This window comes from Antechinus flavipes, chromosome 2 (assembly GCF_016432865.1).
Source record: "Antechinus flavipes isolate AdamAnt ecotype Samford, QLD, Australia chromosome 2, AdamAnt_v2, whole genome shotgun sequence".
Lineage (NCBI taxonomy): Eukaryota > Metazoa > Chordata > Mammalia > Dasyuromorphia > Dasyuridae > Antechinus > Antechinus flavipes.
The window spans coordinates 62711411-62738034 of NC_067399.1; the positions used below are offsets into that span (position 1 = coordinate 62711411).

Below are 26624 nucleotides of genomic sequence, written 5' to 3' on the forward strand. Positions count from 1 at the left end.
TAGATGGCTCTCTTCATCACTGGAATTGGCCTGAATCATTTGTTGATGAGAGCCACGTCCATCAGAATTGGTCATCATATAATTTTGCTGTTGCTGTGTGTAATGATCTCCTGGTTCTGATCATTTCAGTTATCAGCTTGCTTTTCTTAAAGCACAGTCTGACTGCATCTGCTTCCTTCTAGCTTCTCTGACTTCCTTCAGATTCCTGCCAAAATCCTACTCTTTGTAAAAAGCATTTCCTGATTCCCCTTAAAGTGCCTCCAATTTCTCCCATTTACAATCTAGCTTGTCTGCAAGCTATTGTCTCTTCCATTATGTGACCTGTTGGGAACAGAGGCTGATTTCTTTGCTTCTGTATCCCCAGTGCTTAGCAAAGTGCCTGGCACATAGTAATAGTAAAAGCTTATTGATTTCACTAGATTTTATTGCTTGGAATATCTAAAAAGCACAGAGTAGAGGGTATTTGAGCCTTTAAGAGGTATGTATGGGGGGCTCCAGTGTCAGTCTCAACTTAGGATCCTACAGTTAAATATGTTACCTTGAAATCATGTAAACAGAAAAAAAATACCATTTTATCAGAAAATCTGCAAATGCAATATAACAAATATGGGAAATATGTTTAAAAGGTATCACATGTTTAACTTATATCAGATTGTTAAATGTCTTGGGGCTAGGGGAAGGGAGAAAAATTTGGAACACAAAATCTTACAAAAATGAATGTTGAAAACTAGCTTTATATGTATTTGGAAAAATAAAATACAACTGAAGGGAAAACAAAAGGAAATCTGCATGTGATCCTGGGCCATCTTTGACACTATGTATTTTTTTTCTTCTATACCTGGTAAACAGGGATCTACTATGCAGTCCTCTTGCTGCCAAAGACAAATTAACCCAGTGAACTCTTAATAAATCTATACACATATACCCATGCTGACATGCACGGACAGCCCCTTTTCCTTCAATATCAGTATTCTCTCAGACTTTCTTCCACCCCATATTGGTATATTCAGAGCAGAATCTTTCATCCTTACAAGGGGTCCTCCAGATTTAGTCTTAGAATTTCGTAGTTGATTTTTCATTAATCCCAGCGATGTGACTATGATGCAGTGTTGTTAAAAGAGTTCTGGACTTAAGACTCAAGGGAGATGTGAATACAAATTCTGCTTTCGATATTAAATAGCTGTGTGACTATGAGGATTTTATTTCTCTGGGTCTATGTCAAGTGGGGGAAATTACAGTTGAATTTGTATTTATTGTAAGGATGGGATAAACTGTTTGTAAAAAGCTATGCACAAATCTTAAAACAAACTATCAGCATAAGCTTGTGGTCTTATTCATACTACCCTCTGTTCTGTACTAATGGAAGATGATTTGGAAAGGCCTTGTAGTGGAAGTTCCCTGAATTTGGGATGGGAGGACCTGGGTTCAAAATCTTTTTCTGTTCACAGTCATTTCCTATCTCAGGGTCTCAGTTTTCCCATCCACAAAATGAACGGAGTTTACCAGATACTCTTTTGAGGTCTCCTGTAGCTTTTTATGGCCCTAAATAGAAGACATTCAGCTGCTTTTTAGCTGACCATCCCTCTTCATTTTGCTATTTTGCAAATGAGGAAACCAAAGTCCAGAAAAATTAAGCAGTTGGTCCTAAGCCCCTCAAATAGTTAAGTTCAAGAGCCACACCTTGATCTCCAATCTTCTGATTCCTAAAATCAATATAGTCTATCCACTATACCGCAAATATTTTCATTTCCCCTCTCTTCTTTCCACCTACTGAAAACTCTTCCCTAATCAGAAATTATTCTTTGTAGAATTAAGTGGAAATCTTTCTGGAAAGAAAGGAAGAAAGAAAGAATCAAGGACAAAAATGTTCTTATGCTTTGTGAGCACTGATTATTAAGCGTAATGAACCAGAGTTCTGAAAATTGACAATCTTGGAGGGCTGCTCTGTTCACTTTGCTGATGCAGTTTTTTTTGGTGGTGTTGATTGCTTAACTGTTGCTGCTGCCTCCGCCACTGCCTTTGCCACTAATTCTTCTGCCACTGCCTTCTCTTTGGCTAACTCGGAAGACTCTTTTTTTACATCGTTTACTGCTAACATCTTCTCTTTCACCGCTTCCTTCCATCTCTTATACCATATGCTGCCTCCCTGGCAAGACACCTCAAGGACACATAGACCCGCGGCCACAAAACAGCAAGCCTAGAAGAGGAAAAAGACAAAAAGAAGGTATTGCTGTATATTGCTAAGTGACTCAGATAACATTTGGAATCTTGTGGAATATAAGCACTTGATGGAAGCCATACTTCTGAGATGAAAACTTTAATGTAGAAAGGAAGGAAGATCACTGGATTTGGCATTTCATAGATTTAAGATTTTGGGGATTGGCAGAATCTCAGAATCTTCTTTTTTAATCCCCTCATTTTTATTTATATTAATTATTTTTCTTGTTGTAAGGATGAGTATTAATTGAATCAAAAACCCTATTCAATCCCCACTTAAAGTAAATAGACATTTTATATTCTGACACTTTTATCAGATGACAATACCCCTATTTAATCAATCAAAGATATTAAACTGGGTAGGAAACTGGTTTGAAGGACCAAAATGCAACTGGACATTGGAAGAAATGAAATAATCAATAGGAAATATATTGGGATTGGCTGATAAGTGTTGATATTTACATATGCAAACCAGAACCTAAAAAAAGAAAATGGAACAATGATAATGATTAAACAAAAGTATCCCAATAATGAAAATCATTGTACATTTGTCTAGAAACTAGTTACAATCCCAAAAGATTTGCATATTGGCTTTAAAATTGAGCATCCATTTTGTCTTTATTTTATAGTCCTTGGACTTTCTCTACGGTTATATAACTTATATTCATTGCTATTGTATTGTTTCAGTCAGTGTGTTTTTGTTTTGATTATGCTTTCTTCACTGAGCATTACTTCATGTTAGTATTATATTTCTCATCATTTTTTAATATAGATTAAGAAACTGAGAATTAGAAAAATTACTTTTCTGCCCTTGATTATACAGTAGCAGTTTTCTGACTTCAAATGAGTTGCCTCTCACAAATGAGTGTTTATGTATTGTGCATGTGCTTATTTAGATACACACACGCATATATAGACGTGTATATGTATACACACATATATGTATACACATACACACATATAATTACATATTTGTAACAGTCTCAAAATAGAAGCAAATTGATTGTCATTGGGAATAGTTACATGATAATAATGTATACTGTATGTACACACAACACACAACCATTTATATAGACACAATACCCGTGCACATGCTATTTATTATCATGGAATCATTCCCAGTGACAACTTATACATGCACACACACACAAATTTATTTAACACTGAGCCATTTCAGTGACAACTAGTTTATTTCCAGTTTGGAATTATTATAAATAGGATTGCTAGTAATGTTTTTGTATGAGTAGATCTGTTTTTCTAGGTAATAATCTCTTTAGGCCATAGTGTTAATACTAGGATCATTAGTTCAAAAAGTATTTGCATTTTTGACTCTCTTATTCTATCATTCCACATTACTTTTTCAAAGGGATGTTCTAATTTATAACTCCAGCAGTGGTATGACTGTTTAGCAACAGATGGAGAAGCACTGAATTATGTCCTATTAGGCTCATAAGAGATTTAAGAGGTAGAAGGAACATTTAAATCATCCCTTTACCGATAGGAAAACTAAGATTAGGACAGCCAGGTGGCACAGTGGATAGAGCACTACCCCTGAAATCAGAAGGATCTGAATTCAAATGTGACCTCAGACACTTAACACTTTCTAGCTGCTAAATGCCTCAGCCAAAAAAAAAAAAATTCAATAACTTTTCCAAAGGGATTACCTTTGCCAATTTGATGACCATCAGGTAGAATCTCAAAATATTTCAACTTTTTTAAAATTAGAAAATCTAAACAATTTTTTAGGAGATAGCTGATAATGTATGATTTGTCCACATTTGACCACTGGAGATAGCTTTTGCATTTTGTTAACTCTCTATATATTCTGAATGTCAGACTTTTTATCAGGGAAGTGATTCAGTGTTTTTCATCTATTTCTTTCCTTTATTTGGGTGCATTGGTTTATATTGTGGTTTATATTATATTACACACATACTTGTGCGTATATATACATATCTATCTATCTATATCTATACATATATAGATATAGATATAGCTATAGATATAGATATAGATGTAGATATAGTTGGGGCAATGAACGTCCCCTGAAGGAAAGTGTCAAAAGGCCTGGCCAATTTCCATTTGCTCCAGTGTAATTTCCCCCTACACTAGAGAATTCCCACTTCCTGGTGCTACCCAATTTCTGCCTCCTGGCTTCCCTGGTTTGCTTCAAAATTCAGCTCAAATCCTACCTTATGGAGGAATGGCTCATTGCCAGTATATATAGTTTCATTCATTCATTCATTCATGCTTGTATCTCCAGCACCTGGTATATAGTTCTTTATATACAATTAGACATTAATTGAATTCTGATTGAGGCCTTTCTTGGTCTCCCTTAGTTCTAACAGCATCCCCTTTGAGACTACCTTCCATTTACACTGTGTCTGTACATAAATATTCTCATGCCATCTCTCATTAGACTTTAAACTTCTTGATTTTTATTTTGTGTAGCATAAATGTGTGGGCCCCACATAGGTTATATGTTTCAACACTGTTCTTTCTAAAGATGGCTTTCAGAGAGACAAGAATAGATATCACTAGAGCCTTCTTCAGTCACCCTTTTCTAAGAGAGACATCATTCCTGCTATGAAGGGAGCAGAAGTTTGGCCCCAAGAAGCTGTCTAATCTGCCTTCCTCTGGCTAGAATTATATCTAGCTACTTATCTAAATATTGGTAGTCTAGGGAAATTAATTTTTAGTGCAAGCCTCTCTTCTGATCATGTTCCTTGAACAGGAGGAAAAAGACTCTAAGCAATATACCCAAAAGTATGACATCTTTCCCAAAAATTCCAGTTTTATGAAGACCATCAGATACAGCCATTTAGTCAGTAAAATAAACCTATTTATTCAAACTGATAAACAGAAATTAGAGAAGGTGACTTGATAATCTTTTCCATTGCTTTCTATGTCCTTTCTGGCTATCTTTTATGACTGATTTTATGGATTACCAGCTAAGTGTGTGGCAGTCATTCATTTTGACAGGTCTTTGGAAGTTTTCTATTATATCTTGGATTCAAACCTCCCAGCATATCATAGATTTTTTTTCAATGTTATCCTGATGATAAATAGCTGCCTTCTTACTCAAGAGAGTCTCTAACCTTTAGAGTCAGGGGAATGATTACATGCTCTATGACAGCATGCACTATTTTACTTTTCTGTCTATATTCCCTTATACTTAACACAGTGTTTTGCATATAGTAAGTGCTTAATGCTTCATTCATTCATTCATTCATTCTTCCATTTAGCTGCAACTTCCTCCTTCCTACTGGTTTTATTTGTTATCAGGTCAAGAAAGACACGATTGAGGTCTTTCAGTAAGATGTCTATCATGGTCCTTGGACAAGGCTCTCACATTTAGATTATCAGCAATCAAATGAAGTTTTATAGATTGTCTAAAAATGATGTGACTCAATGCCCTCTATTCTTTTTTCTGGGATATAGCATTCCATTCCTGATTAATCTACCAAGTAGCCAGCCCTCAACATATGAAATTCTCCATATGTAGCTGGGCTGGTTTTTGGAAAACAGATTCAAGTTTGTTCCTGGGCTAATATATCTACATATGTTCTTGATTATATACCTTTCTGTCTGTTCTAGCAGATTGCATCCTCAACTGCAATCTTCTTGTTTTCTAACCTATAACTTCTCCTTAGCTACTGATTTGTTTCCCTACTACATTTAGACACCTCTGAGTCTCTCCCATCTTTAAAAAAAACAACAACTCCAAATCCTTTACTAGATCATCCCTTCAAATGGGCCCACATTGAGGGAGGCATAGGGATGACAGAATGGGAGGAAATAATATATCCACAAATTTTCTCCAGGCTCCAAAACTCTTCCCCATCTAGAAAAGGCACCAGACTGAATCCAAAAGGGGAAATCCTGATAACGTTACCATGAATCATTTGTCAAATCTACTTCAGTGTAAGAACATAGACAAGAGAGGTCTGTGGACACTGGGAACCAGGGCAGGCTAAAAGCTCAATACCTATGAACGTTCTAGCCTCTAGGGATCTATGTGTTGTAGGGCAAGAGGAGCCAAAAGGGGACATTAACTGTGGTTGTTTCAAAGTGTTCTGTTTTGGACCCCCTTCTCTTATCCTTTTATACCATTTCACTTGGTGATCTCATCAGTTCTCACAGATTCAACTCTCATCTCTATACATATAATTCTTAGATTTATCCAGCTAATCTTTAACCTGGCCCCCAGTCTTGCATCTCCAGTGGCCCAGTAGACATTTTGTACTGGATGTTTCATAGACATCTTAATTTTCTCGTTAGTGTGGAACATATCACACTATCTCCCAGTCTTGAAACCTAGATGTCATCTTTTTTACTCTCTTTTATCTCACATATTCAATGAACTGTGAAGTCCTATCATTTCTATTTTTGTAACCCTTCTGGATCTGCCCCCTTCTTTCCTCTCACACTATCACCACCCTGCTACATGCCCTCTTCACCTCACATCCGGGCTATTGTATCATTCTGTCACTTGGTATCCCTGCCTTGTTTCTAACCACTTCAGTCCATCTTTCATTTAGCTGTCAAACTGATCCTCCTTAAACATAAATCTTACCATGTCATCCTTTTCGATGAGCACTCTGCATTTGAGTTCCATCATTTGTGTTTGTTTTTTCCCTGATCTTAAGCAGGACATATTCAGTTTTGGAAGTGATGTGAATTTTGAGAAGTCCAGACCTCCATCACTTTCAGAATCTTCCATAACTAGACTTCTTCCTCTCTTTCCATTCCTCTTATACCCTGACATTCTTCTTGCCATGTGTTCTGTGAACCAATGACACTGTCTTCCTTCAACAAGCCAACTCCTTCCAACTCCAAGTATTTTCACGGATTATCTCTCAAGCCTTCTGAAACTCTTTTTCTCCTTCCTTTTCTTCCTTTAAGTTTCAACTGAAGCCTTTCCCAGCCCTTTTTAATCTTAATGCCTTCCCTCCAATATTTCCTTCAACTTAACTTGTTTATATCCTGTTTGTACATAACTATTTATGTGTCATCTCCCCACTCTTGAAAATAGGGATAATTTTATGCTTTCTTGATGTCTCCAGTGCTTAGTATAGTGTTTGGCCCATAGAAGACATTTAATAAATACTAGATGAATGGAAATATGTTTTGCAAAACTGCACATGTATAACCTATATCAAATTGTTTGCCTTTTCCATGGGGAAAAGGAGGAAAAGAAGGAAAAGAGAGAATTTGGAACTGAAAAATTAAAAAAAAATTTTAAATTTGTTTTTACATATAATAAGGGAAAAATGAAATATTGAATAAAAAGTAAATACTAATTGACTGAGTGACTTCAAACTATTTCTCTAAAACTCTTTCCTCTCTTAGTCAAACTCCTTAAAAAAGTCTTCTATATCCATTGCCTCCATTTGTTAAGCTCTCATTCATACCTCAATTCTTTGCTATATGACTTTTTGCCTTATTGCTCAATTGAAATTACTGTCTACATTGTTATCAATGATTTTTTGATTTCCAAATCCGATAGTCTTTTTCTCAATTCTTATGCTTCTTAAATAATTTGTTGCATTTGGCACTCTTGACCATATTCTCTTTTGGTACACCCTCCACTCTCTGGGTTCCTGTGAAAATTCTCTTTCCTGGGTCTCTGACCTGGTTTTATTACTAGTCTCTTTTGCTGGTTTATCATCCTTAAGGAGTGAAATATACCTAAGTATATTTGGGTCCTCCTTTCCCCTTTCTACATTCTCTTGGTAACCTTGTTCATCAGTCCCCATGAGTTTAACTATCATCTCTATGCAGATAACTCATATTTAAACACATACACAAAATTATATTTCTGTGTGTAGAAATATACCTATACATATATACACATACATATATATCTCAATATCAAGTCTCTTCCTTGAGTTCTAAGGCATTTCAGACAATGTCCTTGTGACATCTCAAATCCAACAAGTCCAAAGCTGAACTCCTTCTCTTTTCCTCAAAACCTCTCCTTCCTCCCAACTTTCCTATTTCTATTGAAGGGGGAAGGAAAGAGGAAAAGAATAAGCATTTATTAAGTAACTACCACATTCCAGGCACTGTGCTAAATATTTTAGAAATATTATCCTATTTCACTCTCATAACCATCCTTGGGATGATGCTATTATCCCCATTTTGTAGTTGAAGAAACTGAGATATAAAGAGATGAGTCAAGTCTTTTAGGTTGGTAACTTTGGCATTATCTTCAGCTCCTCACTCAGTCTTCATTGTAGATATTCAGTTACCACACATAACTCTTCCACCATCTAAGTTCTGGCCTTACAACACTCTCTGGACTGATCTATCTGAGCTCTCTAGCTCAAACCACACAGTACTGTGAAAGTAATTTTCCTTCAGGTTTTGTCATTGTTGCTGTTGTTCAATCCAGTCTTAACTCTTCCTGAGCTTACATGAGGTTTTCTTGGCAAAAATACTGGAGTATTTGTCATTTTCTTTTCTAGTTCATTTTATAAATGAGGACTGAGATTGAGGAACTACACTGTTGGTAAATCCTGTGAAGTTCTCTCTGTCTCTGTCTCTCTTTCTGTTTCTGTCTGTCTCTGTTTTGCAACTTCTGAATTTCTCTGTCATGGTCATCAAACCAATCTTGATGTTTATGAATATTCTGGCCCAGAGAAGTAAATGCAGTACTATACAACATCAAATCTCTGAAAGCTACCCACTCCTTTTCTGCTCTACTGTTTCCAACCATGTGTTGCCTCAGTATTCCTTCCAATTTAGCAACAAACTATTCCCCCTCAGAGAAGTGCTCAAATCTGTTGTCATTAACTCTTCTGGTAGTCTTGTTTTGGGGTTACTTCTTTTGTTGAATATGACTGTTTCACTTGGAGAGGATAAGTGTATGATCAATCCAGCACTCTGCTTCATTGCCTTCATCACTTTCACATTCTGTTTATCCCTTCTTCTTGCAATGACATACATAGTCTATTAAATACCAATGTTTGTTGTGAGGGTACATTCACAAAGTTTTGTTTTATTAGGTTTGCTGGATTTCATGTTGTCTATAAGCATGTACATATTCCATGTTCTCATGGTGAAAATGAAGTCATCTTTGCAAAAATTTTTGTTCTCTCTCTCTCTCTCTCTTCCTTCTCTTCTCTTTTCTCTTCTTCTTCTTCTTCTTCTTCTTCTTCTTCTTCTTCTTCTTCTTCTTCTTCTTCTTCTTCTTCTTCTTCTTCTTCTTCTTCTTCTTCTTCTTCTTCTTCTTCTTCTTCTTCCTCTCTCTCTCTCTCTCTCTCTCTCTGGCTCAGTATGTGTGTGTTGACTACAGGGTGGGATCTACACCTGCTATGGTAAGCAAGCCAGGATTGGGTAAAACAGACAATTTTTAGGGCATTTTCCCTACACCCTTCTAGAAATAATGCCATCCTTAAAAAGGGCTGTTTAGATACTCATGGAACTACTTTATTCTACTGCTGTTTCCAGTGAGAAGATGACCCTATAGCTTTTGGAGCCACAGGTGAGTGTTGGGTGAGTCAGGTGGACACCAAGAGGAAAAGTAGCCTTGAATGGCTCAGCAGCCCTCACACCAGAGGTACTGGTCCTCCCTGAACACACTCTAAACCCCTGCTCCCAAACCACATTATATTTTAACAACATAGTATATATTTATATCATTCACCCATTTATATTTTATAAATACTTGTTTCTTGCATTAGAACCTCAAATCCTTGTGAGTAGAGTACTTCTTTGTACTTGTTAAATGATTGATTGATTGATCGAGGCTACATTTCCATTCAATATGCCTCCCAGAATTTAGCTTATTTAGAAAAAATGACAAAGATTAAAGATAAAAGATTAGTATTAATTTTTTCCCCCAAAATGATTTGAATTCTCATCTAATATAGAGAAAGTCAGGAGTTCTCTACTTACTGCTCCACTTATGATGTACTCATCTGTTCCCTCTTCCCAGAGAACCAGGATGCCAACAATTATAAGGAAACCCGCAGTAAGTAAACAGTTCAAAATATCCTGCAATGCAAAGAAGATAACAGACTCTGTAATAAGTAGGTGAAGATCTATTACTGGACACTACCATCCTTCCACCTGAGAGTCACCTTGATAGTTTTCCTCCAATTTTATTTATTTTAAACTTTTTTAAAAATTGAATTCCAAATTCTCTCCCTCCCTTTCCCATCCACTGGGAAGGCAAATGATGTGATGTCAATTATACATATGAAATCATATAAAACATTTCTGTTTTAGCCATATTTCAAAAAACCAAGAATAGAGAAAATTATACTTTAGTTTCATCAATTTGTTCTCTAGAGATGGATAGAATTTTTTTAATAAGTATTTTGGAATTGTTTTATATCATTATATTGATAGTCTAGTCTTTTACAACAGTTGATCATTACAATATAGTTGTTACTTTTGCAAAATGATTTCCTGATTCTCACTTCATTTTGTATAGTACATATAAGTCTTGCCATGTTTTTCTGAAATCACCCCCCTCATTATTTCTTATAGCACAATAATACTCCTTCACAGTCCTCACCATTACACATTCCACAATTTATGAGCATCTCCTCAATTTCTAATTCTTTGTCACCACAAAAAGAACTACTATATTTTTGTACATGTCTTTTTCCTTTTTCTTTCATTCTTTGGAATACAGACCTGTAAGTAGTATTTCTGGGTCAAAGGGTATACACAAATTATTCTCTAGAATGGTTGGACCAGTTGACTACTCCAGCAACAGTTCATTAGTGAACCTATTTTTTTCCCTCATCTCTTCTAGCATTTATCCTTTATGATGGGTATAGAAGTAGTAATCTTAGTTGCTTTAATTTGCATTTCTCCAATAATAATTTAGAGCATTTTTATATGACCATAGGTAGCTTTGATTTCTTCTGAAAACTGCCTGTTTATATTTTTTGACTATTTTTCATTTGGGGAATGGCTAGTTTTAAAATTTGACTCAGTTCCCTTCGTATTTGAGAAATTAAACCTTTTATCTAAGAAAAGTGCTTTCAACATTGTTATTACTTCATTGTTTATGATACATTTTATCAAAATGTGACTTAAGTTGTGTTTTGTCTATTTTTGCTTTTTCTTTGCTTAAGATTATGACTGCTACCCTTGCCTTTTATACTTCAGCTGAAGCTTATTAGATTCTGCTTCAGTCCTTTTATGTTAACTGGGTGTGTTCATCCATTTCATATGTGTCTTTTGTGAACAATCTAATGTTGGATTCTAATTTCTAATCCATTCCTCTATCTGCCTCTGTTTTATGGATGAATTCATCACATTCACATTTACAATTTTGATTACTATTTCCCTCTATATTATTTTCTTCTGTTTCTTCTTTTTTTAATCCTGTCCTTCCTCAAAAGTCTGTTTTGCTTTTAACCACTGCCTCCCTTAATCTGTCCTTTTATCATCCTCTTCCCCCTTTCCTTTATCCCCTTGCAATATTTCTATACACAATTCTCTGTGTGTATTCTCTCTTTGAACCAATTCTGATGAGACTAAGGTTCAAGTATTGTCTCTCTCCCTTTTCTCCTTTATTGTAAAAACTTTTCTTTGCATGCTTCTTTTATATGGGAAAATTTTGCCCATTCTACTCTCCCTTCCCCTTCTCCCAGTACATCCTTTTTCTTGTACCTTTATTTTTTGGAGATCATTTTAATAATGGATTCATACTTATGAACTCTATATAAATTCCTTTTAACTGTTCTAATAATGATAAAGTTCTTGGGAGTTACAAGTATCATCTTCCCATATAAAAATATAAATAGTTTAACTTATATAAGTACTTCATGAGTATACTTTCATGTTTACCTTTTTATGCTTCTCGAGTCTTTTATTTGAATGTAAAATTTTCTGTCCAGCTCTGATCTTTTTATCAGAAATTCTTGAAAGTGGATTCTGGGAAGATGGTGGAATAGATTGATAAATTTCAAGCTCTCCTGATTTCCCTTACAAATAGAACAAATTTGTGCCTCAGGGCAAACATAGACTGGTGAAAAATCAAGAAAACTTGAGACAGAACCTCTGGGTCCTGATACAACCCAAGAATATCTGAAGAAAGACCCCAAACTGGGGATTAACCTATCTGAAGTTCAAATACCTCTGGGTTAGCTCTGCAGAAACACCAACTGGGAACCCTCAGCCTAACAGGTGTGGCTGGAGCCTCAGCAGGAACCACAGATACTTTCATCTCCTAGACTTATTTTGTCCAGTTGGAATTTAAGTCTGGGAAGATGGAGTGAACCTCCAAACCTCAGCTGATTGGGAATGCCAGGTTCAGCTGTGCTGCTGAGATACAGCTGAAGAGAGGAGGAACCAGCACCCACTGAGTGCAGAAGCAGTGCGGCAGGGATGCTGCTGACTGTGGGCACTTGCAGGAGGATGGAGTTCTTGCTTTGGGGCTCCTGGTCAGAGTGGAGAGCTGAAGGGAAGCTTGAGGCACCATCTCCTACCCCACAATTACACTAATACATCTTATTAAAAAAATGAACCTGCAAAGAAGAAAGAACCCCACTATTAATATATATATTATGGGAACAGGGAAGACTGGGATTTGTCTTCAGAGGAGGATACTGAGGTGAATAAAAAAGCTTCTACCCCAAAGAGTAATATGAAATGGATCCCTGCCCAAAGAGAATTTATAGAAGAACCCAAAAAAGAATTTAAAAATCAAATGAGAGACATTGAAGAAAAACTAAAAAATAAAATAAAATAAAAACCATCCAAGAAAACCAAGATTATGAAAAAAAGTTAACCAACTAGAAAAGGAGTTATAGAGTCTCAAATATGAAAATAATTCTTTGAAAATTAGAGTTGGGCAAGGAGAAGCCACTGAAGCTACGAAAGACCAAGAAATAACAAAACAGAGTAAAAAATATGAGAAAATAGAACAGAATATGAAACATAAGAAAAATGACAGATTTGGAGAACAGATCAAGAAAAGAAAACATAAGATAATTAATTGAATTGCCAGAAAGTTTTGACCAAAAAGAGAACCTTGTCATAATAATATAGAAAATAATCCAAGAAAATTGTCCTGGAGTGATAGACAGGAAGGGAAAGTAGAAATAGAAAAACCCCACTAATTACTACCTCAAAGAGATCCTTTGTAGAAAACACAGAAGAATATTTTTACCAAATTTCAAAACCTCCAAATCAAAGAGAAAAATTTGCAAGAAACAAGAAAAAAAAACCAATTCAAATATACTGGAGCTACAATTAGAATTGTATAAGACTTATCAGGAGCTACAATAAAAGTTTGCAGGTTCAGGAATCATATCTGACAATTAAAATTATGCAAAATTATCTATAATTTTGAATGAGAAAAATGGACATTTAATGAACTTGCAGATTTCTAAGACTTTCTTTCACCCAAACCTGAACTTAACAGAAAATTTAACATCTAAGAGACAATATCAGAGATCAATTTTAAGGAACTCAACATGGACAAACTGTTTTAATTGTTTATGTTTTTTTAAATGGGAAATGTATATCATATGTTTGAGATTCATATCAACATCAAAAGAAAAACTGGCAGATTTAAGGTAAAAATAGTAATCATGCTATGCAAATGAGGTGCAGAGGAAGAATAAACAGAGTCATTAGAGAGGGAAGAAGGGCTCAAAGTTATAAAAATGTACTCACATTGGGACATGGCTTCAACAAGCAATGATATATAGCTAGATATATATCAAGAAGGGTACAGAACCCTCCAAAATCTAAAAATAAGGTGGGGTTGAGTAGACGGGGAAGCAAAGGATGAGGGAAGAAAACAAGGAAGGGATCTATGGGTGTGTGAAAAATGAAGTAATAGCAAGGCAAGTTAAGGAGCAGAATTAAAGCAGACAGCAGAAATAGCAAAGATATATGTGTGTATGTGTATGTATGGGGAGGGTGTATATATGTATTTATCTTCATATGTATATATAAATATATCTTTTCTTATGTGTAGCTTGCTTGGGGGTGGTTGAGGGAGATGAAAGGGGAAAAAAAGAATAAAGTAAAGTTCACAGCAGAGGACCAGAGAACTTAAAAGGAAGTAAAGAAAAAATGGACACTTATGAATATAATTTCTTCTCCTAATACATATACTTTCTTGATCTGGTAACTGGTAATATATTTTGAATCCTCTCTGATGTTCTGCTGGGCACATGACAATCTTCTCTTTGGTTTTTATTTTGTTTTGTATTCCTTTTCTATTCTTTTTTCCCCCTGTTTTTTTCAAATAAAATGAATTTTAAAAATTCTTGAAAGCACTCTATTCAATTATATATCCATTTCCCCCTTTGTTTTGCTGGGTAAATTATTCTAGCTTGTAATCGTAGATCCTTTGTTTTCTAGAATATGTTTCAAGGCTTCTCATTTAACTTGGAAGCCATAAGATCTTGTGTGATCTTGTGATATATGAATTGTTTCTTTCTGGTTGCTTACAATATTTTCTCCTTTATTTGGGAGCTCTGGAATCTGGCTATAATATTCCTGGGAATTTTTATTTTGAGATTTCTTCTGGGAGGTGATTGATGGATTCTTTCAATATTTGTTTCTATGTTGTCAATTCTATGTTATCAGGGAAGTTTTCCTTGATAATTTCTTGAAAGAGGATGTCCAAGTTCTTTCTTGGTCAAGACTTTAATTTATCTCTCCTTATCTATTTTCCAAGTTGGTTGTTTTTCGGATGAGGATTCTTTTTACTTTGTTTTGTTTCTTGTTTTCTCTTGGAGTCATTAGCTTCCACTTGCCCAATTCTGTTTTTTAAGGAATTATTTTCTTCAGTGAAATTTTATGCCTCTTTTTTTCCCATTTGGCCAGTTGTTTAAGATATTATTTTCCTCAGTACTTTTGTGTATTATGTGTGTGTATCTCTTATTAAGCTGTTAATTTTCTTTTCATTATTTTCTTCTATCATTCTCATTTCTTTTCCCAATTGTTTACTATTTTTATCTCAACTCTTTCAGGAATCTTTTTGGATTTGGGTCCAATTAGCATTAATTTTTGAGGCTTTCTAACTTTTTTAATCTTGTCATCCTCTTGTATCTTGGTCTTCCTTGCTACCAGTTTTTATGGTCCCTTTTTTTTTTTGTTGTCTGCTCATTTTTTCCAAGCTACCTTTGACTTTGAACTTTATTTTAAAAGTGGGCTCTGCTTACCTTGGGATGGTAATCCTTAGCTTCAAGTTTTTTTTTTGTACTTCTATCTTAGCAACTAGTTTTGAGTGGTCTGCAAGTTTTTGATGTTTTCAAGGTGGTGTGATCCTGGGAGAGATATGATTATTGCTTTAATGATATGTACTCTGCTCTTTAACCATGAAGGACCCTAGGGCCCCTGCTCTCTTATGAATGACTATTAGTCCTCTCCTCCTTAGAACTGCAGGAAGCAACAGCTAAAACTCAGTGCCAGCAAAGGATACCCTGTAATTTTTTTCTGACCAGTCATTTGACTCCCATACTGTCTCTAGGTTGAGAGATCTTGAAGCTGCTGTTGTTGCAGAGGTGGTGGTGGCTATGGACAAGCCTCTATCTTGAAGCCACAGACTTCTGCTGACTTCTTAAGTTATCTTAGGATGGAGAAATGTCTCACCCTGAACTTCTGTTGACTTGGCTATTCCAAAATTTGATTTGAGGCATTATTTTAAAGTTGTTTGGAGGACTATTGGTTTGTGTTGATAGGCAGCCTCTGTTTCCAATTCTTTGCTGCCACAAAAAGATCTGCTATGAACATTTTTGTACATATGAGTCCTTTTTTGCTTTCTGTTTTTGAGCCATAGACCTAGTAGGACATTTCTGGATCAAAAGATATGCACAATTTTATAGATTTTTGCTTTCTAGAATGGTTGGATTAGTTCACATCTCACCAACAGTACTTTAATATATCTGCTTTCTGACAACCTCTCTAGCATTTGTCATTTTCCTTTTTTTGTCATTTTAGTCAATTTCATGTATCTAATTTGCATTTCTCTAACTATTAGTAATTTAGAAAATTTTTTTCAATAGGGCTATTGATAGTTTGGATTTCTTCCTCTGAACTGCCTATTCATATCCTTTGACCATTTATCAATTGGGGAAATAGCTTTTATTCTTGTAAATTTGTAACCAATACATCTTAAAAATGAAATCTTTATCAGAGAAACTTGCTATGACAATTTCCCTCCCTAATTATTTTCCTTTTCTACTTTTAGTTACATTAATTTTATTTATACAAAACATTTTTAATTTGTTGCTTTTCTAAGTTTTTTTTAGTTGCATGCAGACAAAGAATATCTTTTTTTTTTTGTTTTTTTTTTGACAAAGAATATCTAAATCTTCAATCTCTTCTTTCTCTCTTTTCTTGATGGAAGAGTTTAAAAATATAAATTTCCCTCCAAATACTGCTTTGGCTGCATCTCTCCCAAATTTTGGTATGTTGTCATTTTCTTTAATAAAATTATTTTCCTGAATTATTTTTAATGTTTAGTATTTTGTCTTTGAGGTTACTTTCAATTTATCCAAGTTTGTACAGAGAGCTGTTTGCATATCATCTCCTGACTTATAAATAAGAGTTCCTTGAGAGCACTCTTTTGCCTTTCTTTAAATACCCAGTGCTTAGTTCAATGTCTGATACACAGGAAGCGCTTGATAAAAGTTTCTTCACTTAACTGGAATCACATAAGATGAGAATGATTGTATGATTTTCAATTTGAAACCATGGAGGGAATACCCTCTATCAGTAAGATCACAATTTCCATTGATGTAGGATATTGATATGATATATTGAAGGATGAGTATTTCCTGCCCTGAGTATAAAGCCTTGTTCACTGGACATGTTTGCCACATATTTTTTAAATCAAATGCTGATTTGTTAAATCAGCATGATTAACAGGGCAAATATAATCATCCCCACTTCATATAACAAGAAGCTAAGGCTTAGAAAAAACAATTTTCCTGTTGTCATAAAGTCAATTCAATGATTAAGTCAGTATTTTAACCCAGAACATCTAACTTCAACTTTATCACTTTTCCTCCTATGATACTTGATTTTTTCCACTTCCTCCATGTCCTAAATGAGTTTGGGTATGTTCATCTTAATACACCTAGGACATAAGAACCTTCCTATGTATCCTGTTATATCCTCTCCTAGATTCTAGAGGAGACTTCTTTAGAAACTACAGCTGAGTCTTGCATCTTTGAGGGACAGGAGAGAAAGGACAAAGAACAACACAGGAACAGAGAGAGACAGTTGTAGGACCTCCTGAGAATAGGGCTCAATTAATGGTCAAAGCCTTATTGAACTGTAGACTTTACATTTTAAATATAGATAATGAACACTTACAAATGCCGGCCATAATATGCACACTAACAAGTGGTGTAGACCTAACACATATATTATAATGAATGACAGAACTATGCAGCATTCCAGTAGCAGGATGGCTATGTAGGATTCATGGGCTGGTGCGATGATAAAGCTGATGGCTGCTCCCAGGACAAAAAGCTGTAAGAGAAGAGAGATTTCATTTAAATTTGTTACAACAGCCCCAATCTGACATGTGGGATTGAATCAAAATTGTCTCCAAACAAATAGTTTTGTTAATAGTTTGGGTGCCATTGGGAAGTGAAAGGCCTTTGGCTTTAACCTGAAGGGTCAAATTTACCAGCCTGGGCCCCTCTCTTCATCTCTCTATGATGTCTTCATTTGTAAAATGGAGTCACAACACTTGTACTGTTTTCCTCCCAGAATTTAAATTAAATTAATTTAATTTAATGCCAATTAAATCATAATAAAACCTTATGGCAAAAACTTGAGCAAGTCTCTTTACCTCTGGGACCTCAGTTTCTTCACTGACAACATGAGGTGGTTGGATTATATGCCAGCAGTTGACCTTTTGGTTATGCTTGAAGATTTGAAAAGCACTTGATCTATATGACCTCATTTGACCATGGGACCATGGTCCCATTGAACAGATGCTGTTCTTTAGCCCAGAATAAAAAAATGAGATGAAGGAGAAATGAAGTGATTGCCCAGGATCACAGTTTATACATGTCTGGATATGCCCATTTCTAAGTCCACAGGTCTTCCTACTGTGCCTTATGACTTGAGAGGCTCAATAAGATTCCTTTCTGTTATGATATTTTATAGTCTCTTCTAAGGCGCTTTTTCCACCTTAAGAGTTTGTGGCTACATGGTTTATATATATAGTGTTTAGTAGTCTATTGGTTTCCTTCAAATATTTTCATTGAACTCATTCTTTCTTCAAAGTGGGCATAAAATAAGAATTTATCATTTTTAATGCTAGCAAAATTTAAAATGAACTATTTTCTTTAATCTTATTTTTCAAGAATTTCATGGACACTTACTCTCATTGGGAATGGATTAAAGAGAGAACAACATATAAATCTAAATGGGTATAAAAATCTTCTAAATTTAGAAAAAAATGAGGGCAAGGGGCTGAGGTGGGGGGGGAATAGGTTAAGGAATAGGTCAAAGTAGCCCATAGAAAGAAGTAAGGTAGAAGAATGAGGAGGGATAGGGTAAGTAGAATGAGAAGGATGGTAAAGAAAAATAAGGAGAAATAGATATAACAAGCAATTATAGCTTAGAATGTGAATGGGATGAATTTACCCACAAAACAGAAAATGTGAATTCAACAACATGCTTTTAGGAAACACAAAACGATAAAATAAAGGGCAGAAATAGAATTTATTATGTAAAAAAAGCAGGGATAGTAGTAATCATGATCTCAGGCAAAATTAAAGCTAAACTAGATCTAATCAAAAGAGAAAAAAAGAGAAATTACACCATGGGTCAGCAATATCATTCAATATTGTTTTAGATCATTTAACATAACTAGGCAAATAAAATACCTGACAGTATACCTGTCCAAACAAACACAGGAAGTATATGGACATAAATATAAAACACTTTTTATTACGAATAAAGTCAAATCTAAATAACTAAAATACTTTTTATTGTTCATGGGTAGGTGAAGGCAATAAATAAACGTGTCAATAAACATGACAATTTTACTTAATTTGTTCACTAACATCCTAATCAAGTTACCAGAAAATTATCTTACTATGTTATGAACAATAATAACAAAGGTTATTTGGAAGAAAAAAGGTCAGAAATTTCAAAGAAACTAGAGAAAAAAAGATGTAAAGGAAAGAGATTCCTCAGTATCAGACCTTAAACTACATTATAAGGTGAAAACATTATTAAAATGATGTTATATATAATATTAAATTAAAATTTTCTTGTATAAGTAAAACCAATTTAGGCAAGAATAGAAAGAATGCAGAACACTGGTGGTGGTGGTGGTGGGATTTTTATAGACAGTCTCTTAGATGGGATGTGATTGGTTGAAATATTGCTGTTCTTGTAGGAAATGATGGGCTAATTTGGATCCATGAAAGAGGATCTTAATATTCATTCAAAGAGATGACAGTGGAAATATACATAATATGGTCTTACATAATTTATATGGGTATGTATGTACATGTTTATAGAAATTTATGAATATACATCCATTTTTAATTGTAGCTTTCTTTAGGATGGTGGGGAGGGAGGGGAAAAATAACCATTCCAGTATCTTTGCCAAGAAAACTCCAAAATGGGATCATGAAGAATAAGACATGGTTGAACAACAACCAGGCACTGTGTTAAGAGTTGGGGATACAAAAAAAGGCAAAAAAAAGGGCACTCCTCTGATCATCTCCTTTGGGGACAATCCCATTTCCTTCATCTCACAGATGAGGAAAGAGAGGATCAAGGAGTATATAAGTAGTATGTAGACATACAAAAATTATTACCATCTCTGGTTCTACTGTGAGCTTAACTAATTTTATGCTGTATTAGCTTCACAATTGACTCAATTTTTCTTTTGAGTTAGTTTAAAGTTAAGAATTAACTTGTTATTAATCTCCAAAAGGTATATAGTTCATCCTTGCCCATTCTTGTACAATTAAGGAGGGTCTTGTCTCCCTAAGACTTATACTAGGGAGTCTATTAATTCAGGTCTACTAGCAAAATCTGCAAAAAACTGATGGGTACTATAAAACAATTAACATTCCTTAATTTCTAGAGAAGGGTGGTCTCAGCTCTCTATAAGTATGCTAGTCCACTGTTTTTAAAATAACCAATCATGTTGCTCCTGTTCTCCTTGCAACTAATTATTGTCTTCACCACCTAGCCAGTTCTTTACTCCTTCGGACTATATAATTTTTTTTTGGGCAAGGCAAATGGGATTAGGTGACTTGTACAGGGTCACACAGCCAGTAAATGTTAAATGTCTGAGAATGAATTTGAACTCAGGTTCTCCTGACTCCAAAGCTGCTGCTCTACTCACTGTACCATCTAGCTGCCCCTCTCCCAAACTATTTTAAGGCTGGTGAGTCCTACCTCAGGGCATTTGGTCATTGGGAGATGCCATTGACCCAATTTATTGGTTACACTATCCTAATTAATAAATTGATCATGCTAGATAATTCATTCATTTTATCTTGTAAAAATTTCATTCCCCCAATTACATGGCCAAACACAGTGCTAAGTGCTGAGAATACAAAGAGAGGCCAGATTGACTCTAACCTCATGGAGTTCACAATCTAATGGGGGAGACAATAGATACATATACACAAGCTTTATAGGAGATAAATAAGAAATAGTCTACAGAGAGAAGATACAGGAACGAAGAGGGGTTGAGAAAGGCTTCATGTAGCAGGTTTTATTTGGGACTCAAAGCTGGGAAGTTAGTGGTGCATATGTGGCAGGAGAGCACTCCAGGAATGGGAGACAGCCAGGGGAAAAATGATCTGAGGAAGAAATGGGTGTTCTCATTTGAAGAATGGCAAGGAGGCCAAAGTCATTAATTTGAAAAGGGTTGGAGGGGAGTATGGAACTAGAAAGGTAGGAGGGCTAGGTTATGAAAGAGTCTGAATGCCAAGTAAAGGATTTTGAATTTGATCTTGGAGGTGATAGGTAGCCCTTAGAGTTTACTGAGTAGGGAGGTGACATCATCAACCTGTGCTTTAGGAAAATCCCCTGAAAAACCCCTGAATGGCTAATTGGAGAATGAACTGGCATGGGGAAAGAATTGAGGCCAACAGATTCAAGAAGACCCAATAATCCAGGTGTAAGTTACTGAGAACCAGTACCAGAGTGGTGACAGTGTCAGAGGAGAGAAAGGGACATATTGGAAAAATGTTACAGAGGAAAAATCAGCAAGTCTTAGGAACAGATTGTGGTGTAGGAGTGTGGAAGGAGTGAGAGATAGAGAGGAATTGAGATTGATGTCTAGGTTTCAAGCCTGAGGGATTGGGAAGATGCTGTTGCCTTCTTCAGTAATAGGCAAAGTAGAAGGAAGAGTGTGGGGAAAGATATTCATTTTGGATATATTTAGTTTAAAATGTCTATTGGACATTCAGTTCAAAATATCTAGAAGTGAGATTGGAAGGTCAGCAGAAAGGCTGGGGCAGGAAGGTAGATTTGAGAATCATCAGTATAAAGATTACCAAGTAAGATAAATAGAGGGAAAAGAGAATGATCCGAGGAACACCTATGTTAGGGGGCACGTTCTGGAGAAAAATCCAGCAAAAGAGACTGATAGAGTAGTTTGATAAATAGAAAGAGAACTAGGGACAGTGGTGCTTTGAAAAAGAATGTAATTTCCTAAAAGACAAGAATTGCATCCTTTTTCAACTTTATACTTAATACATGGCCTTGACTCTAATAGGTATATCTAATAAAAGTTGGTTTAAGTAAATTGAAATTCACCAATTTTTGATCAGTTATTTTAGTTATGCAACTGGCAAGTGACTGATCAGCTAGTCAAAAATAAACCCACCAAATATGGATTCTTAAAGTCACAAAGTCAATCAGGAAAAAAAAAAGATCATTTTTCAAGGATTGTTGATTTTGGCTTTGGTCTTAGCCTTTGGACTTGAAATCCTGGTATCTAGATTTCAACTTGGGCACTATCACTTACAACCTGTAAAGTGAGCAGACTGGGCTTTGCTACATACATACATACATACACATATACATGTATATATGTAATTCCCTTCAGTGTTAAATTGCTAGAAAGAATTGTCTGCCTATCACCTCTTCACATCTCAATTCATAAGCAACTCTCACTGTAATAAAAGTGCATTTCTAAAGACTGCTGTTGACTTCATAATTGTTAAATCTGTTAACCTTTCCTAGGTGTTCATTCATCTTCCTTGATTTCAAATGCTTTTCAACATTGCTAACCATCTGTTTGTTCTTCCTGGATACACTCTTCCATGGTCTTCCAAAACATTGCTCTATCCTGGTTCGCTTCCTGCCTGAATAATTACTCCTCAGTCTTCTTGGCTAGATCAAAATTAATCTCTTATTGTTCTAGTGTTCCACACTTTTTCTTTGTCCATTTTTCATCTCTTTGTATACTCCTTTCCTTTGTGGGCAACGAGATGGTGCAGCAGATAAGGGAGCTGGACTTGGAATCAGAAAGTTCTGGGTAGTTCAGATTCTTAATAGCTCTCTGACCTTGGCCAGGGCATTCAGGCTCTTTGTGATGTAGTCTTCCCAACTGTAAAATTGGGTAACGATAGCACCTACCTCCATGTGAGACTCAAATATGATAACCTATGTACAGCACTTTGCAAAGGTTAAGGTGCTATGTAAATGCTAACTTTTATTCAATTGTGTGTTCCAGTGACTTCAATTATTAAATCTATGCAGATTACTATCAAATATACCTCCCTAGCATCAGTCTTTCTCCAGAGATTCAGTCCTGCATTTCCAACAGCCACCTATATGTCTCCTAGCAATTTAACACTGAAGGAAATTACATATATACATGCATATGAGTATGTATGTATGTATGTAGCTTAAGGAGATGATTGAGATAAAGCATGTTTATAGGTAGCAGGGAAGGAGCCAGGTTAATAGGGAGAGAATGAAGGTCAGGAAAGGTGCAAAGCCTACTCTTAAACTCAATATAACCAGAACTGAACTTATCAATTTCCCTTACAAGCTAGTCTTCCTATTTTCCTAAATTCTCTATTTCTGTTGATGGTAACCAAAAAGACATCTTTGATTCTTCCCATCCACATATAGAGTATTGTGTTTGTTCAAAACCCCTTCATCCAAACAATGATGAAGGCCTGCAGATTCTCTCTCCAGAATGTCATATCCATTCCTTCTCTTTACTACATCACAGCCAACGTCCAAGCCCTCGAACTCATGGACATAGATCTTCATGGCTAGAAAAGACCTTTGAGACCAAATCCTTCATTTTTTAGATGCCCAAAATGAGGCTGAAGCGACCCACTTAATTAAGAAGGCAGGGTTTGAATTCAAAACCAAGGTTCTTTCTACCATATCATGTTGTTCCGCCCCCTCCCGTGAATACCTGATATGGTCTTGTTCTACTTCTTCCTTCAATAGAAATAGATGTGGAGAGAAAAATAAACGCTCCTATATAAATGCTAATTTAATTGTCTCATTTGCCCCCAGAGCTCAATGTAGATTACTCTCAAATTTCCAGGTCCAGCTTTAATCTCCCCAGAGATCAGCCCCGGATTTCCACCTTCCTGCTGGACAGCTCCACCTGGATAGCCCATAAGCATCTCAAAGATTCAGCCATTAGCTTACTAGCTATGGAATCGGAAGCCAGTCCTTTCCTCCTCAGGGTCTTGATTTCCCCATTTACAAAATGGGGCGACCGGATCGGATGGCCCATGATGTCCCCCCTAGTTCTTCCTCTCAAAACGGATAGACAATTTCCTTTTCCAAGTCTTCTAGTATCTAGTGCTGTCTGATCGCTCCCTCTCTTTCCCCATCCTCCTCTATCCTCTTTCCCCATCCTCCTCTATCTTTCCCCTTCCCCCCACTAGCCCAGCAGGGGCGCCCCAGGGCGGAGCGGGGCGGGGCAGGATGGAGCCGATGGACTCCCTAGGCGGGCGCTCACCAGCCTGGTGATCTTCAACATGCCGGACCCCGAAACTAGGTAATGGACTGCCGCTATGGCCATCTTGGGGTGCACTTTCAGTCGCCCCTCGGCCCGCAGTCTTATCCTGAGTCCCTTGGACCATTTGAGTTTGTCCATGGTGGCGGTGGGAGTGGAGTCGGGCCCAGCTTGGGGCCACCAGTCCGGGAGCCGTAATGAGTGAGAGGCACTGGGTCCCCCCAGCAGCAGCACTCTTCCCCGCGCCCCACTAACGGCTGCATCCTGGCACTGGCCGCGTCACCCCTGCCTCGCTCTCTCCACTCGGTGCTTTCGGACTGCTTCTTCCCACTGCCCCTGATTCAACCCCTACACCTCACCTACGCTTCCATAAAACCCAGAACTGGACCAGTGATTTGATCACTGTGTATTTATTTGTATACTCATGTGTATACACCATTATGGATGAGTTTAGACTCAAAGTAACTGAGATATGAATAGCCCAAGGTAATAAGGTATAAGTTTATACACACACACACACACACACACACACACTCATATGTGTATGTATGTCAGAGATGAGACTAGAACTCAGACCCTCAAACTACCTGCCATATTGCTTTTTCAGGTTTTTTATGTTCTTTTAAAATTAATTAATTTGTTTTTTCTTTCATACTAGATTTTTAAGGACCTTTCCACATCTGGAGATTTATATATTACTGTGAGACCTGAGTTTTAAGAGCTGAAAGGGATCTTAGAAGCTATGAAATCCAATTCTGGAATTTACAGAGCAGGAAACTGAGGCCCAAATAATTAAATGATTGTTCAAAGTCACAACAGTGTCTAAATCAAGAATGGAACTCTGATCTTTGATTTCATTGGTATAGGAAATTCTCACATGCAGAAACTTCAAAGGCAGGTTGACAGCTCTGTAAGGGTCTTTGAGATTTATAGAGATACAGGAACACTGAGAGATTTTTACTTGACCAAGTTCACACAGCCAGTATTATGTTTCAATTGGCCAGTCAACAAACATTTATTAAGCACCTTTTAACTGCCAGGTAATCCAGTTAGATGGTGCAGTGGATAAAGCAACTGGTTTAGAGTCAGAAAAAAATCTAAGTTCAAATCTGGCTTCAGGGATTAGCTGTGTGACCTCGAGCAAATCACTTAACTCCTCATTACATCAGTTTTTTCCTCTGTAAAATGGGGACAACTGGAGAAAGGGATGCCTGATTATTCCTGTATTCTTGCCAAAAAAAAAAAAAAATCTCATGGACAAAAGTCCATGGGATCACATAATGTTGGACACAACTGAATGAATGAACAACAAATGTACCTGGCAGCGTACTAAGCTTTAGAAATGTAAAGTCCTCCTCCCTCCAAATAGAAGTAAAATTAAAAAAGCCTGTTTTCAAAGAGCTCACATACTAATAGAGGAAATGCTATGTAAAGACCTTGGTAAGTAGGATACATATATAGAGCATCTCAGGGTAATATGAAAGGAAAAGGCTTAGGAAGCTGAGCAGGAAAGGCTTTTGGCATAAATGGGATTTGAGCTGAGTCTTTTAAAATTTTTTCAATAGTATTTTATTTTCCAAATATATTTAGTTTTCAATATTCATTTTTGTAAGACTTTATACTCCAATGTTTAGAAGAATTGCACATGTATGAGCTATAAGCTATATGGGATTTCTTGATGTCTAGGCAAGGGGGGAAGGAAGAGAGATGGAGAAAATTTTGGAACACAAAGTTTTGTAAGGGTGAATGTTGAAAACTATATTTGCATGTATTTTGAAAAATAAAAAAAACTTTTTTTTAAAAAGACTACGTTCTAAATTTTCTTCCTTTCCTTCCTTATCTCCCCTCTTTCCAGGACAATAAATAATCTGATATAGGTTAAATATTTGCAATTCTTTTTTTATTTTTATTTTTTTTAATTATAGCTTTTTATTTACAAGACACATGCATGGGTAATTTTTTAGCATTGGCAGTTAGAAAACCTTTTGTTCCAATTTTTCCCCTCCTTTCCCCCATCCCCTCCCCCAGATAGCAGGTAGACCAATATATTTGCAATTCTTTTAATCATATTTCCATATTTGTCTTATTGTGCGAGAAAAATCAAATCCAAAGGGAAAAAGTGATGAGAAACAAAAAGTGAAAATATGTTTTGATCCATGTTCAGTCTCCATCGTTCTCTCTCTACATAAAGATGGCATTTTCTATCTCAAGTCTATTGGAATTGCCTTGAATCATCACATTGTTGAGAAGAGTCAAGTCCATCATAGTTGATTACTGTGTACAAGGTTCTCTTGGTTCTGTTGAGCTGAGTTTTGAAGAAAGCCAGGGAAACTTAACAGGTGGAGTTGAGAGGCTGAACCTTTCAAGACAGAAGATAGCCAGTGAAAAGGTAGAACAATGGAAGATGAAGTGTCATGTTTGAGAAATTCTAAGTAGTGTAGTGTGGCTTGATCTTAGAGTTCATAGAAAGGAAGTTGTAAGAAGGCTGGAA

The 26624-nt window shown here is 36.1% G+C and overlaps 1 protein-coding gene across 2 annotated transcripts; it reads right to left on the bottom strand.

The window, feature by feature from the left end:
• Nucleotides 1-1867: 1867 nt before the first annotated feature.
• LOC127552369 (chemokine-like factor) lies at nt 1868-24391 on the bottom strand. Of its 2 annotated transcripts, XM_051982920.1 has the most exons (5): nt 24137-24391; nt 17524-17682; nt 12031-12117; nt 10120-10218; nt 1868-2197 (listed from the first exon to the last, which is right to left on the bottom strand). In XM_051982920.1, the coding sequence occupies exons 1-5, from the start codon at nt 24272-24274 to the stop codon at nt 1949-1951; spliced, it is 732 nt and encodes a 243-aa protein (XP_051838880.1). In that variant the 5' UTR covers nt 24275-24391; the 3' UTR covers nt 1868-1948. The 2 variants fall into 2 exon arrangements, with proteins under 2 accessions (XP_051838880.1, XP_051838881.1); XM_051982921.1 differs by lacking the exon at nt 12031-12117 and having other exon boundaries at nt 24137-24388.
• Between the last annotated feature and the right edge of the window lie 2233 nt (nt 24392-26624).